The sequence below is a fragment of the Chiloscyllium plagiosum genome, unplaced genomic scaffold (genome assembly GCF_037043375.1).
Source record: "Chiloscyllium plagiosum isolate Xiang-an unplaced genomic scaffold, Cpla_swu_hap1 HiC_scaffold_26, whole genome shotgun sequence".
Classification (NCBI taxonomy): Eukaryota; Metazoa; Chordata; class Chondrichthyes; order Orectolobiformes; family Hemiscylliidae; genus Chiloscyllium; species Chiloscyllium plagiosum.
The window spans coordinates 50,158,083-50,174,647 of NW_028270164.1; the positions used below are offsets into that span (position 1 = coordinate 50,158,083).

Genomic DNA, 16,565 nt, shown 5'->3' on the forward strand with positions numbered 1-16,565 from the left:
ACTCTTACTGTACCTGCAAAATAACTTAGGTGTTTCTTTTAATTTACCTGTCATTATCCTTCCATGTCTCTTTTTGCTCTCCTAATCTTTTTAAGTTCCCTCTTATACCTTCTATACTCCGCTTCAGCTTTTGCTGCTTTGAGCCCTCAGTGTCTGCCATACATCTCCTAATTTCTCTTTATCCATCCTGTAAATCCTTCGACATCCAAGGTACACTGGTTTTGTTGTTCCCACCCTTTCTCTGTACTAGAACATTTCTTTCTTGAATGCATCTATTGGTGTGACATAGATGTACCTGCACATCTCTGCCCACAGTCCACCCAGACCAAATCATGTCTGATTTTATTAAAATCTACCTACCCCTATTTTAGAACTTAAGACTTCAGGTCTATACTGTCCTTTTGCCTACAATCTTGAATTTAAAGGAGCTGTGACCACAATCTGTAAAATGCTCCCCCCAAAAATGCTTCAGTCACTTGCCTAAAACCTCATTCCTTACATTTAAGTCCAGGACTTCCCCTCTCTTGTCAGGCCTTCTCCATACTGGTTTAAATTATTCTCCTGGATGCATGTTAAGAATTCTGCTTCCTCTAAACTTTTCACACTATGACTACCCCAGTTCATGTTGGGAAACTGGAACCTCCTCCAACATAATTACCCTATTGGTTTTTTTACTTCTGATTTGATTGCTCCTTCTACAACTTCTTACATTCCTGGAAAGCTCAACTCTCAGCAGAAGACCAAAGTTCTTTCAAATTACCTGACTGCATCCACTGAAAATGATATGACCTCCTCTGCACAAAAGAAGAATGTATCCATCAGCTGCTTTACGCATCTGAACATGACTGACTAAGGTATATTTCATTGATTACTGGCACTGAACCAATACCATGCCGAAATAGACAAGTCTGGTATTCCTAGAGATAGGCCTGGGTCAGATTCCACTAAACTGTAAAACTCTAAGAACCTTTTTATTAATTAACGAACTTTGATCAGCTGGGAACAAAGGTGGAAACTGTTGTATACCAGGAGAGGGTAGTCAGTGGCAGGAAGTGCAGGTAACAGAAACTAGGGTGTTGTTTTGTAGCAAGTGACTGCTAGGCTAAAAGTCCATCTGCTCAGAAGTCTCAGAAGGGGACATTTCCATTGATCAGAGTATGGTAATATGAGCACCACCAGCTGACACTCTAGTCAGTCTGATATTCGCACAGTGTACAGTTTAGTGGGAGTGGCTATTGGAAATTACAGGCAGATCTGCTACACGGGTAGCCTTTGTAAATGAATATTCTGTAAGTGAGATAGGGTTGAATTAACTGAGAATTTAAAGACTGAACTTTTTTTAGAAAAATATTTTTCCATAAATTATTTACTATTACATGAACTTGGCTATTCATAATTTTTTGGAACCTCAGAATTGGGCTATTACTTTCAAGATTTGGTGATGAGACTACATGCAGACTGAAATGGATTTTCTTGGCATTAACTAGGAACATAAGTTGAACATCTTTTGTTGAGCAACTAACATTATGTAACATGTAATATTTAAACTCACTGTCATAGCATTACTAGTACTCAATATTTTATTTAATGTGCCTTGTATGAACAGGGAAATTAGAGTGGTGGTGTGGGCTCTTTCAATATACAGAGTACAAATTGAGTTAAAATTCCAGACTTCACTTGTCATTAGAGACTTCACCAGGTAAAGGTACAATCCACATTATGCACGCGAGATCTACTTACAAATGTGGCCAATGATGACCAAATATCTAGCACAAAAGCCCAAATAGTCTGAACATTTTACTGTCATGAAAATGTTTTGGGAAAGATTCACTACATTCAGTCCAATATATTCTGTACTATCGAAGCCTGCAGTCAATACCTCAGGTTTCAAATGATTATTCTTGACTCAAGCATAAAATCTTTGAGAAGTTTTGTAATTTTCATCATGCATTTGTATAAAGAACTTCAGATGCAAGCATTTAAGTAAATACTTTATTACAATTGTTCTTCCAGCAGTAAAGAACAATTCTAAAAATATTACACAATGCTTATTGACAAAAAAATCCATACCTGACTGCCTTGCACATAAAATTGGACATCTTCTTGAAAGCTAATATAATTCTCAAACAAAAGGAAGTTTCCATCTTATTTCCTTTGACCCCCCATCACTTTTCCTAAGCTCGCCTTTTTTCTAAGTCCGAGTAATCAATCCCTTTTTAAAAAAGCCCTAATTTCATCCCTTTGTACTCCTAAGTCAATGAATATCATGGTTGGGTTGGGTATGCCTCTCAGCTTTTCCATCACCATTACCTCTGCAACCATTTCTTGGCAGAAGTCTTTTCCCCATAGAGCAAAATGTCACAATGAAATTTCCTCGACATTGGGGAGATCAACACAAAGAATAGCATTATATAGAATGCCATGTTCAGGATGCAAATGTGACCCTCAGCTTCTTGTCACATTATTTCAAATTTCTGCCAACTGCCTCCTGCACTGTTCCAATGAAATTTAATGCAAGTTCAAGGCAGATGGGATTTAGTAGCTGAAGAAAATCCAATAACCAACTAGTAAGATGAGTCCTAGGAGTCAATTTCACTCAATGAATAAGGAAACAAGACAGATGCTTTAGAAACTATAACTGAGTAATGATAAATATCCAGTACTTTCAAATTATTATTTGATCGTGATTGAAGTAGGAGCTCAAGATATTTTGCTGTCCCTAATTCAGGGAGGGTTAGGGTGAATCACAGCTGTCCGTTTGTTTTTACTTTAATTCATTCACAGTGGGTGTTGCTGGCTTGGCCAGCATTTACTGCTTATCCCTAATTGTCCTGTTAAGAGTGAACCACATTGCTGTGGGCCTGGTTTATATGTATGGTACACCCAGTAAGGATAGCAGTCCCCTTCCCTCAGGGATTTTAGAGGATGGGCTTTTCCGACAATTGACAATAGTTTCAGCGAATCACTGCACAAACTGGAGGAGCAACTTATCTTCAGATTAGGCATTTGACAACCTTCTGGACTTTAACATTAGAGTGCAATATCTTCAGATTGTGAATCCACTCCATTTCTTCCATTTCTTTTAGCTTTACTTGTTACATTCTGTCACCATGTCCTCTCCACCATCTCCAGAGTGGCTGTTTGTTCTTTCCAGTTTGGCAGTTATGCACAAATTGTTTTACCACTCTCACGTTCCAATCACTTAATCTGCGCTATCAACATCCTTTCTCCCTTAGCACTCCACACCACCACTATTGCAAAAAAATGTTGCCCCTCCATACTTCACATCAATTTCACATCTAGACTCAAAAAGTTAGCTTCCTCTCTCTCCACTGATGCTGCCTGACCTGCTGTGATTTCCAGCATTTTTTGATTTCATTACAGATTCCAGCATCTGCAGTAATTTGCTCCAACAAGAGTATCATAGCAATCATAGACTCTTATTTCTAGATGTTTAATTGAATGCAAATTCCATGGTGCCATCTGCCATGGTGAGATTCAAACCCAGGTGACCTGTATTGTTATGCATGTGTGTTAAGACAGTGGGTCAGGTAACCCAGATTTGGGAGCTAGGGGAGGCTGTCTAAGAACAGACTGAGGGGCCGGGAGGATGCACAATAAAACATTCCCTATTCAGATTTACCCTCTGTCTACTTCATGTTCTATTTGTGGTTCCAAAATTACAACAACTGGTGATGAGAGTGGGATATGAGCTGCAAACTGTGCACTAATGCAGTTTATTTTGTCAGGAGGAAGGATGTCACCCAGACTCCCAAAATGGCACAGAATTGTAGAGGTAACATCAAGGGAAGCTGTCGCAAGGGGACTCAGGCTGCAGTCAATGTCAAGGAAGAACAGTACGCACCGAAAGCAGGTCAAGAGCAGCAGGTATGAAGAGACTTGGGCCACAGCCATTGGCTGAAGAAGGGAGTGCTCGCCCGACAGCTTGCCAAAGTTGTTGCGGACAGCAGTCACAATGGGACTCAGACTGTGGGCGATGGCAGAGAACAACGGTATGCTAACAAAGTGGGCGACAGAGTAACTGGCGCAGACAGCATTCATGCAGGAGACCAGCTGTGAACAGCAATTAGACAAATGGCAGGAAACTAAAATGACAGGCCAATTTGGAGCAATAGGACCATTTGATGAAGAGATGGAATGTTGGATTCTGTACACTGAATATTTTGATGTGAATTTAAATGTAAATAAGGTGGCTGAAGGCATAATGGTACCAGTTTTCTTGAGTATCACTGGGAGCAAAGGAGTGCAGTGCAACCACAAAAACCCATAGAGAAAACATGCCGAGAACTATGCTGTGTTGGGAATTTATTTTGCACCAAAGCCACTGATGATCATGGAATGCTTCCCTTTTTATAGACAGATATAGCAAGAAGAAAAATCCAATGCTAATTTGTGGCTGCCTTGAAGAAATTAGCAGAACACTGCAAACATGGATGGTTCCTCCAAGGTGCGTTGCGGGACTGTTTGGCTTGTGGCTTCGGACGGAAGTGACTAACAAGGTGAGACCTGGATTTCAAAGTAGCTTTTGAAATTGCTACCTTGATGGGATTGAATACCAGGGAAGCAGCAGAGTTGAGTGACAATACCTAGGAGCATAGAGCAGTGGAAACTCAGTAGGGTGCAGTACCATCCTTTGAATACCACTGATGTGACATGAGTGCCCCAAAGAGTCGATGTGCTGGACTCGCGAAGCCCAGTGCTGGAAGGGTAAGCGAGTGGGCCATATTGCCTGAAATTGCTTGGTACAACACAAGCAAGAGAAGGGGTGTCTAAAGGAGATAATTCAGAGGATAAGATCGTAAGTGCTGCTAGTCAGGGAATAGACTGGGAGTCAGCTGGGTCTGTGGGAGAAGTCGAAGGCCCAGAGTTAGCAGAATTTCAGTTAAACATCCTGTTGGCATGGGGTGAAGCTAATAGTTTCTGGGTTCTTCCCAAATTAGAGGATAAAACAGTAAAGGTGGAAATGGATATGGTGTAGTGGTGTCTGATTCCCAAATCAATATATAGGGAAAAGTAAAGGCACCGTCACTGCCTGCCAAGATTATACTACAGACATACGTGGAACAACTGTTGCCATTGAAGGGCTATGTACTAGTAAAAATATAGCTAAGGGAACAATGTGCCCAATTGCCTCTGCACATAGTGAAAGGCAACTACTCTGCATTATTAGAATGCTCTTGATTACAGTAATTAAAGCTAAATTGGGTATGGTTAATAGACTGGCAGATTCAGAAATGAGTTTGCAAGATATTCCAGACAGGTAGGAGGATGTCTTTAAGGGAACCCTGGGGAAAATAAAAGGATTAGAAATTAACCTAAATTGAAGTAGGAGGCTCATCCAAGTAATCTGAAGGTGCATCCAGTACTGTATGCTGTCATGCCTAAAGTGGAGGTGGAGCTGGAACTGCTGAAAAACCTGGCACTGTTGAACCAGTAGCCACCACTGAATAGGTTACTCCAATTATCCTAGACAAACACAAATGACACAGAGACTCAATATCCACTTCCACGTATTGAGAATCTGTTCAGTGGACTGGCTAAGGAAATCGATTCTCAAAAATGGATCTGTTGCAGGCCTATTTGCGATTGGGGAATCATGAAGGAGCTCCAGTCACCATTGACGATAGTGACACACAGGGTCTGTTCCACTACAAGCGACTGCCTTTTGGCATCATATCTGCATGACATTCTGGTCACTGGATCCTCGGAAGAGAACCATTTGAGAAACCTAGAAAAAACCCTAAAAAGGTTGTATGCACACAACTTAGAATTAAAAAAAGAGAAATGTAAGTTTTTTTTTAAAAAGAAAAGCTCCATAGAATACCTAAGCTATGTAATTGATGAGGAGGGACTACACAAGATGCCCAAGATGGAAGTTGTCATAAAGGCCTCTAGAGCAGAGAATGTGTCTCAACTGAAATTGTTCTTGGGACTTGTAAATTACTAGACCAAATTCATGTCTGATCTGGCAACTGTGCATTGGTTGGGAAAAAGGTGATCATGGAAATTAACCAGGAATGTGGGGGGGGGGGGGGGGGGGGGGGGGGGGAAGATGAAACAAATCCTAAAAAGACCGCAAGTGTTGGCTCATTTCGATTCAAAGTGAGCTGCAGCTGGCATGTGATGTCTCACCTAATGGGGTTGGCATTGTCCTGTCACACATTTTGCCGAATGGAGGGGCAAGGCCCATTACAATTGCATCAAGGTCACAGAGTCATACAGCATGGAAACAGACCCTTCAGTCCAACTGGCCCCTGCCAACCAGGTTTCCCAAACTAAACTAGCCCCCATTTGCCTTCATTTAGCTCATATCCCTCTAAACCTTGCCTATTCTTATACTTGTCCAAATGTTTTAAATATTGTAACTGCACCTGCATGTATCACTTCCTCTGGCAGTTCATTCCATATGCAAATGATCCTCTTTGTGAAACAAATCCCCCTTGGGTTCCTTTCAAATCATTCCCTCGCCACCTTAAACCTAAGTCTTCTAGTTTTGAACTCCACATTCTCTCCCCCCCCCCACCCACCACCAATCTTCCTACAGAAGGGCAACCAGAACTGTATATAGTACTCCAAAGGTGGTCTCACCAATGTCTTGAACAACAGTAGAATCCCTAGTGTGGGAAGTCCACAATGACCCTCCGAAGAGTAACCCACCCAGACCCATTCCCCTACCCTACTATCCGATATTTACCCCGAACCAATGGGCAAATTCTCAACTCCTATACTTAATGCTGTGACCAAATGTGCCAAATTCTTCACTGCCCTGTCTACCTGTGATGCCACATTCAAGGAACTATATACGTGAACCCCTAGGTTTCTTTGTTCGATGACATTGTCCAGGCCCAACTATGAACTGTAAATGTTGCCTTTGTCTTACCAAAATGCACATTAATGAAGAAGTATGTCCAAGTAGAAAAAAAGGATTGGCTTTGTCTTCATCATAGAATCACAGAATCCCTACAGTGTGCAAACAGTCCACACCAACCCTCCAAAGAATAGTGGGCGACACGGTGGCACAGTGGTTAGCACTGCTGCCTCACAGCGCCAGAGATCCGGGTTCAATTCCCGCCTCAGGCGACTCTGTGTGGAGTTTGCACATTCTCCCAGTGTCTGCGTGGGTTTCCTCCGGGTGCTCCGGTTTCCTCCCACAATCCAAAAATGTGCGGGTTAGGTGAATTGACCATGCTAAATTGTCCGCAGTGTTAGGTGAAGGGGTAAATGTAGGAGTATGGGTCTGGGTGGTATACGCTTCGGCGGGTCGGTGTGGACTTGTTGGGCCGAAGGGCCTGTTTCCACACTGTAAGTAATCTAATCTAATCTAACCCACCCAGACCCATTCATCTACCTTATTACTGTACATTTCCCCTGACTAATATACCTAACCCACTCATCCCTGAACACAATGGGCAAGCTAGCATGGCCAATTCACCTAATCTGCACATCTTTAGACTGTAGGAGGAAACTGGAGCACCCTGAGGAAACTCACGCAGATATGGGGAGGATGTATAATCTCCACATAGACAGTCGCCTGAGGCTGAAATTGAACCTGGGTCCTTGGCCCTGTGAGGCAGCAATGCTAACCACTGAGCCACTGTGTTTGGTAAGATGATGATCTTTCCAGAAAATCAACAATTTCAATTACAGCAGACACTTAATGCTACTGACAGACCACAGGCTGCTAATCTCCATTTTTGGCCCTTACACAGGAAAATTGTCAATAGTGGCAGCATGCCTGCAGAGACAGGCACTGGCTCTGTCTACTCCTATGAATTCAATACCAACAGTCGGAGAAGCACAGCAATACAGATGCTTTGTAAACCATTACCAGGAAATGAGGGCATTCTCAACTGAAATTTATATAATTTTTTTCCAGTAAGACCAGGTGCCAGTGTTAGTCAGTCAAGTGTGGAACGCTACCTGGAATATCCTGGTCTTGAGCCTAGTGGTGCACTTAGTCCTGAAATGAAGGACTTGTCATAGAAACTGCTCAGAATTACACCCTTACCTGGCCAGGAGGTAAGAATTGTTGTACAAGATGGGTTTTTAATGTGGGGAATGAGAGTTCTTATTCCTACCCTGTTAAGAGAAAAGGTGTTGGAACAAGTGCACCAATGGCAACCCGGTGGGGTGCAAATTGGCAGTTGAACTTGGATGCCCAGACTGAGAAGAAAGCAGAATCGTGCAGATCCTGCGCATTAGTAAGGAAAGCTTGTCATTACTTCACCTTGGGAATGGCCTCAAAGGATTCACTAGGATGGCAACTCAACAATGTTCCTCAGGAATGCCACATGCAATGACCCAGCGCTCGCTAGCATCCCTAATATTCAACTGCCAGCTGAGAACCATGTTTACAGCCAGAAGCGACAAGAGATGAGATAGAGAGAATTCAAAAAGCTAAGAAAGGTGGGAACCTTGCGATAAAGGGTATTTCAAAAAGGAAAGACCCTGTTTGGCAGGAATTACACATCAGGGGAAAAAAAGAGATCCCAGCGGTGGTTCAAACAGGACTATTGTTATATACAGTGTAGACTAGGGATGAAACTGGCCTTGAGGAGAGATGCAGAATTGCTGGGTGCTCGATCTCACCAAAGGGGGAGGTGCCTCAGAATACCTTGCCGGTCCAGATAGGACCAATGGTGTTAACCAAGTCAAGTGCCTCAGGCCAGAGTTGGGCATACACAAGGAGGAAACACCAGCAGCATCACCGAGCAGTGACAGCCATAGAGGGACACAAGTGCAGAACAAGAGGAGCTTCCAGAATCCAGATAGACTACGCAAGAACAGGTTGCTGAAATGAGATGGTCTTTGACATGATCAGTATCACAGGGGGATAGCAATTCCTCAATGTAAACTATGGAGGGTGCATTTCCTTTTCCTATGTTTCTTTTTTGTACATATTGTCGGATGTATGTGATACGTGCGTATGTGTGCATGCGTGTACACATATGGAAAAATAAAGGGAGAGGGCAGTTAGCTGTGTAGTTTTGTGTGTTGCCATTTCAATAGATCTGGTCAGGTAACCTGGAGGTGGGAGCTACAGGGGCAGTCTAAAATCAACTGTGGAGCTGAGAGTGTGCACAATAAAGTATTCCCTATTCAAGGTAATCCTTCGTCTACTTCATGTTCTGCTCATGGCTCTCAAGAACCACAAACACAATAGCATGAAAATTATCATGTGTCTGGATTAATTGTTCATGATAACAGCATTAGGCCACAGCCTCCGCTGCCATGGCAATGATTGAGATAAATGCATAATCCATATCACTTCATTCAATATCTAAACAGGACAGAGATAATTGCAATTATTTTTGACTGGATTCAGACAAAGCAAAGGGGTCACAAAAGGTTAACAAATGAATCAGGCTGGAGGACTAAATCATAATGGAAGATATCAGAGACTGCTTACAAATCGGCCCCAAATCAATTCAATGCTATTTTGGCTAAATATATAAGTGGATTGAATCAAATATCATACCTGTTACAGGGGTGCTCTGATTTGAAACATTTTCGGTTGTGACTGATCGAGTGGTCTCAGGTGTTGGCTGCTGAAGAATGCTCTGCTGTTCTACTAACTTGACTGCAGCTAGTGCATCAGGAGGAAAGTTCTGCATGTCCACAGAAACTAGGCAAACAAGCTGATCTGAAAATGATAACAGACCTTATATGAAATCAAACGTGTCACCTAAGTTTTAGAAATCATCTGATATTACTAGCTTTGCAATCAATAAATGTTTTTAGTAGAAATGTATAACAGAGGCTAGTAAATACAGCAGAGAGTGTGTGGGAGAATTTGAACAGTATTCTTCTGATAACCCCATAAACTATGTAGGTGGTTTTAGATTTATATCATTCCCATGACTTTTGTCCATGTTACAGCAGCTGGCAATTTACACAAGATAATTTAGACAATTCACTACAAACCCGGTGTAGTGCCCCTTTCAGTTTACTCTACAAAATAAAAATCTTTTTGAATCGTACTACAATCCAATTAAAATCCTTTAAATAGTTTTAAAAATGCAAATTGTACTTTCAGAAAGTTTGAGTTAAAAAATTATTCAGAAATTATGATTCTCATGACTGGATTTTTAATCAATAGTTTTGCTGGCTAGTTACACAGGACAACTAGATCAGCGCTGCAAGGCATTCACAGAAATGATTGACATTTGTCGGTATTTAAGGACATTTTCCTTTTGCCTTCATTTGTTTTTTTTTTAAAAAATCTTCCAATATTTATATTGTTCTGTATTTGCTGGTTTTAAAGCTGCATTATACTCATCCAATGCTTCTTGTTCACCATGCATTCCTCAATTGAAATTCTTAATTTTGCAGAAATTAGGTGTCATAATACAAATCTAAAAATCTAATCGTTCAGATTTGATAAAGGAACATTCCCTATTGGAAACTAGGCCTTATGGGGGTCATTAAATAATAATCTACAATCTCTGAAATGATGATAGATCTGTGGATGTAAAGTCAGGAGCAGTGCACTACTCAGCTTAGTGGGTGGGGAGGGGTCAATTGAAGGGAAGTTTAAAAAAAATCTAAAAGAAATGAGAGAATCGAGAGGTGCAGGATAGAGAAGGGTGATAATCAAACAGTGCCAGGAATAGGTAGAAAATATAGCAGAAGGGAACAGAATGTGTGCTATAAATGGTAAAAGTCAAAGATTAAGGCTCTTTACCTGAACGCATACAGCATTTGTTACAAAACAAATGAGTTAATATGACTTACAATGCAGAGGTGGTTACACAATCATCTAGACTGTGAACTCAATATTCAAGGGTATCCGACATTCCAGAAAAATAAGCAAAAAAGGAACAGGTGGGGGGGTAGGTTTGTTAATGAAGGCAGTATCATTGTGGTGATAAGTGGTAAGATGTGTAACAGATCATAAAGCAGAATCAGTTCAGGTGTAAATAAGGAGTGGCAAGGGAAGGAAGTCACAAGTGAGAGCTGTCTCACATTAGGACAAAGTATAAATTTACTTAAAAGGAGAATACAATAATTGTATGATTGTACATGATTGTAATCTGCATATTTTGACTGGATAAATTAGAGATGGGCAATGATGACACAGTCAGTATCATACAACACAGTAAACAGGTCGCTCGGTCCAACTCATCCGCACTGACCAGACATCCCAACCTGACCCATTTGCCAGCATTTGGCCCATATTCACATACCCATCCAGATGACTTTTAAATGCTCTAATTGTACCAGTCTCCACCACTTCCTCTGGCAGCTCGTTCCATACATGTACCACCCTCTGCTTGAAAAGGTTATCCCACAGGTCCTTTTTAAATCTTTCCCCTCTCACCTCAAATGTAAATATCGAGTGTGCATCAGAGGTTGCTTGTAAGAACAGTATGTTGCAGCACTTACTTGGGATTAGGCTATTTTAGGTCTAGTAATGTGTAATGAGGCAGTATAAATAAAAGATCAGATAATTAAGAATATTCTTTGGCGGGGGGGAGGGGGGACAATCGCCACATAGTACATCTGCTACATCAATTTGAATAAAGAGCAACTCAGGTCTCAAACTAGTATCCTCAGTTACAAAGGTGTGAAGAAAGAGTTGTCTAATGTGGGCTGGAAAAATATACTAAGGGGAAACTCAGTGATGAGTAGTGTAGACATTAAGGAAACTATTCCATAATGCTCAGCAAGAATTTATTTCTGTCAAAAAGGACTCTATGAAAAGGTTAAACCACCAATGGTTAAGAAAGGCCAAAGTAAGTCTCAAAAGCAGCAAAAACCAGTGGTAGACCAGAGGATTGGAATTCTTTTCAATAACAGCAGCAGATAATTAAAAAGCAAATAGAGAGAGAGAAAATTGGTCATTAAAGTACGTCGATACTCCTGCTCCTCGGATGCTGCCTGACCTGCTGTGCTTTTCCAGCACCACTCTAATCTTGACTCTTTTCAACATGAAAATACATTGGCAAGAAAGATAAAAACAAACAACAGCTTCTACAGGTATGTAAAAATAAAAAGTAGCTGAACTAAGTGTAGGAGGATGCAATTGGGGAATCAATAACAGTAAACAGGGAAATGGCAGAAAATTTAAGTCAACATGAAGACTGATGCACACTGTAAACATCCCAAAAGTTACAGACAAGCAAGGTGTTAACTGGAGCCAAGATTTATTATAGTCTCGATCATCAAGGATAGTATTTGACAAACTAACGAGTTGAAAGGGAGATAAGTTGCTAGGCCCTAACAGACTGTATTCAAGGGTCTTACAGGCAGTGACTACAGAAACAGCAGGGCATTGGTCAAAACATTCCAGAATTCTCTGGATTCTGAGAAGGTAGCAATGGATTGGACAATTGCTAATGTGACACCCCTGTTCAAAGAGGAAGTGGGCCAGAATGCAGGAAATTATAGGCCAGTTAACCTAACATCTGTTTTGTGAAAAATGCTAGAGTCCATTATTAAGGAAATAGCAGCAAGGCATTTAGAAAAGCTTAACACAAACAAAGTAAGCATGATTTTGAAGAAAGGGAAATCATGTTTGAAAAGTTTGCTAGAGCTATTTAAAGCTCTGTATAAGTACAGTTGATAAAGGAAAACGGAACATGCAGTGCAGTTGTATTTCCAGAAAGCATGAGACATGGTGCCACATAAAAGATTATTGTACAAGTTAGGAGTTCCTGGTATTGGAAATAATACATTAACATGGATTGCGTGTTGATTGATACACAGAAGTCAGTCAGGATTAATGATTCTTTTTCAGGTTGCAAATATGCAACTAATGGAGTGCCACAAAGGATCAGTCCTCAATTACTTATTACCTCTATTAGTGACCTGCAGGAGGGGTATAGGAGAATTTATCCACGTTTGCTAACAATACAATAATAGGTGGGAGGGGATGCTAATCTGAGGACATTAGGAATTTGGAAGGGAATATAGACAAGTTGAGTGATTTGGCAAAAACTTGACAGTTGACATTCAAACAGAAAATTCAGAGGTCATGCACTTTGGTAGGAAGAATTAAAAGACAAATTATTTAAATGAGAGTGACTCCAAATATATGCAGCACAATGATCTGGGTGTTTTAGTGTTTCATGCACAAGGTTAATATGTAAATACACAAGCAACAAGTAATGAAGGACAAAGAATTTCAGTCTTTCTTATTAGCAGTTTGGAGTTTAAAGACAGTAAAGTCTTGTTACAACTGTATAAGATGTTGTGAAGTTACACCTGGAATACTGTGCACAATTTTGGTCCCTACATTTAAAAAAGAATAAATCGGTATTGGAGTCCATTCAAAAGTGATTAATTCCACTGATTCCTGAGATGTAGGGGTTGACTTATTGAGAACAGCTAAACAGGTTAGACAGATTAGGCTATTATTCAGTTGAGTTGAGATGAATGAGTGGTAATCTTACTGAAACATACATGATTCTGATGGGGTTTAACAGGATAGATGTTGAGCAGATCTTTCCATTAGTGTGGACTTCTCAAACTAGGGTACATGGTCACAAAGTAAGGGACACTCCTCTAAAACAGATTCAAAAGAATTTTGTCTTCCAGAGGATAGTGAATGTCTGGAATTTTCTACCAGAGAGTAGTGAAGGCTAAATTACTGCAAGTATTTAAAGAGAAGGCAGATAGATGTTTGAAGTATCAGGGAGTTTACAGCTGTGCTGAGCTAGCATTAAGAGAAGTTGAGGCTTGGGGCAACCAGTCATGATATTGTTGATCAGCAGTGCAGCCTTGAGGGGTCAAATAGCCAACTCTCTCTTCTGTTTCTTCTGCTACCACTTTTCAAAGGAATAAGTACACAGGGAAAAAATCTTGTATTGGTGTGCATTACTTTTATAAGTAGCATCTCAACATGACAAAAGGTGGACGATTGCCCTTCTGTGTAAAGGAGAAAGTAGGCATCAATCAACATCTTTAAATCATCACTCACCAATACTTCTCTCCACTTTGATAATCTTGGTGCAAGTCACCTCTCCCAGACTCGATAACATATACAGAGCTTCCAGGCTGGCCAATAACAGCAAGATATCTTGGAGAGACAAATGGTTCACAATCTCTCGATAGGCCTCCTGTTCCACACACTCACAGATGATATCAACATTCTCTTCAATTTTACAAAGATTAGCTAAGATTTCCATTCCTAAGAAAAAAATGATTGCTTTTAGTATGGAATTTGGAAACAGCTTCACACAAAAGAAATAGAACGAGATAAGAAATTATTCAAATAAACAATAACTGTTATAATTTGGCAGTAAATTATTAAATCATTCCTGAAGAAGGGCTTCTGCCCGAAACATCGATTCTCCTGTTCCTTGGATGCTGCCTGACCTGCTGTGCTTTTCCAGCAACACATTTTTCAGGTAAAATTATTAAAATCAAGAATACTGCAGATGCTACAAATTTGAAATATCAGTAGAAAACGTTGAAGATACTCAAATTAGGCAATATCTGCAAGGACAGTAGTGAAAGTGACAATTCAGATTTGTGACCTAGAGACATGAAAGCAGTAGCTCTGTTTCTCTTTTAACAGATGCTCCCTGACTGAAAGTACTTTAAATTATTTAGATATAGGTTCAGTTCAGGTACATTAAATGAATGTCAGTTGAGGATAAAATATTGTAGTAGATCATATTATTTCCTTGCCTTAGGGCCCATGTGTGCTTCATTACGTTATCTTTGAGTTTTGTTTTAAGCAAGCACCAGCTTTCTTGCATTTCATTGTTCAACTTTGACAATCGCTCATTTAGTCCCAAAAACTATTAATTGTGTAAACAATTCTAATGCAAGACTTTAAAAAGTAATTGTAGCTTCTTTAGTCAACCTACACAGACACACCTTCGGGACAGGCAGGAGTTGAACCCAGACCAAAGCCTTACTTTTGCATTTTCATTGCAGTTTAATTTTTTCGTTCTATTTTTAAACTAATTTTCTGTCATTTAGGTTTCACGTACCATACCTCCTACATTCTTCAATATATGGAAAACTAAAAGGTCTGACATCCAATTCTGCTGCATTTACAACAGTGACAACAATGTATTTAATTGTTTTTTTGAAGAAAACTGCACTAATAATGTAGCCGCCAGTTCTCTGGGCGTTAGATCTGTATCTGTGGTTGCAGATGTCAGCTCTCAACACACAGCCAATTATAGCTCATTTGAATAATGATGGTATACAAAAAGATAATGAGATTCCTTTTTCAAAGTAAATTGTACATAACTAGGAAACGCACAGGAGCATAAGAATGCCAATGCAGTAGGAGTACACTTTTCACATGACACCCATGTAATTAAGGGAATGCTGCAAGCACAAGGGCAATGGTGTTCTCACTTTTGTGCTTTCAAACATTCAAGGCAGCATTGGGACAGTAAATGAAAATGCATTGAGCCTCTATCCAACCCATCAGCCAAACCAAGCAATGATTCAAGTAATCAAAACATATATATTCCATGACTTTTAAAGACTACTGGCAAACAGCAACCAAAGTTCTTCAGACTTGTTTCACTGGACCCAGAACGTAGCACAGGAGGGTTATTGGCTTACTCGTGCCACAACAAACTTACTGATGTGACAGGTATAACTGTCACTTGGGAGAAAGTGAGGACTGCAGATGCTGGAGTACCAGAGTTGAAAAATGTCTTGCTGGAAAAACACAGCAGGCCAGGCAGCATCTGAGGAGCAGGAGAATCGACGTTTCAGGCATAAGCATTTCTTCAGGAATCCTGAAGGGCTTATGCCTGAAATGTCGATTCTCCTGCTCCTCGGATGCTGCCAGGCCTGCTGTGTTTTTCCAGCACAACATTTTTCATAACTGTCACATGACCCATTAGGTAATCCAAATGAGGGGTCCACTTAAAACACAGGAACTCCATGTAAGCTACATACCCCATCATATACAAAACAGTATATTTCAAACTGCAGAGGGAAAGACATACCTCTAATTCGAAACCACTTATCCGAAGAGAAAAGACATTTTGTAATGGTGTGAAAAATCACCTGGGTACTTTGGAAGTCAATTGGATCCAACTGCAGCTGAAACAAAAAGCAAACTTAACTGTGCAAACAGGACTACTCTGAATAAATCACATCATGGATGTTAAAAACAAAGAAGAACAAAGAAATTTTACAGCCCAGGAACAGGTCCTTCGGCCCTCCAAGCCTGAGCCGATCCAAATGTACGGTCTAAACCTGTTGGTCAATTCCTAAGCATCTGTTACCCTCTACTCTCCACCTATTCATGCATTTATCCAGACGCATCTTAAATGAACCTACCGTGCCTGCCTCTACGACCTTTGCTGGCAATGCGTTCCAAATGCCCACCACTTTAAATGCGAATGATGTGGCATGCTTGAATTCAACCCATGAAAATTCTTCAAATAATTGGTTCAGGGACTTAAGCTCGGCAGTTGAAATTAAGTCCTATTGAACTACAGTCCACAATATATATACTCTCTCAACTATAGTGCAACTGACTTTAACAGTTTCAGTAAAGTTACCAAAGTATAAAAAAGCAGAAGTGCTGAAGGAATCCTTTTTGAAGTTGGGGATTTAAGTGT

General features: G+C 40.5%; 1 protein-coding gene across 1 annotated transcript in view; it reads right to left on the minus strand.

Annotated features, from left to right (window-relative positions):
* LOC122563310 (AT-rich interactive domain-containing protein 2-like) overlaps positions 1-16,565 on the minus strand; it is a 265,104-nt gene that overhangs the window by 57,028 nt on the left and 191,511 nt on the right. Inside the window, exons 9-11 of the mRNA XM_043717025.2 lie at positions 15,945-16,041; positions 13,943-14,152; positions 9,500-9,664 (exon numbers count right to left, since the gene is read on the minus strand). Coding sequence (XP_043572960.2) covers positions 9,500-9,664; positions 13,943-14,152; positions 15,945-16,041 — 472 coding nt within the window. The remainder of the gene's footprint in view (positions 1-9,499; positions 9,665-13,942; positions 14,153-15,944; positions 16,042-16,565) is intronic.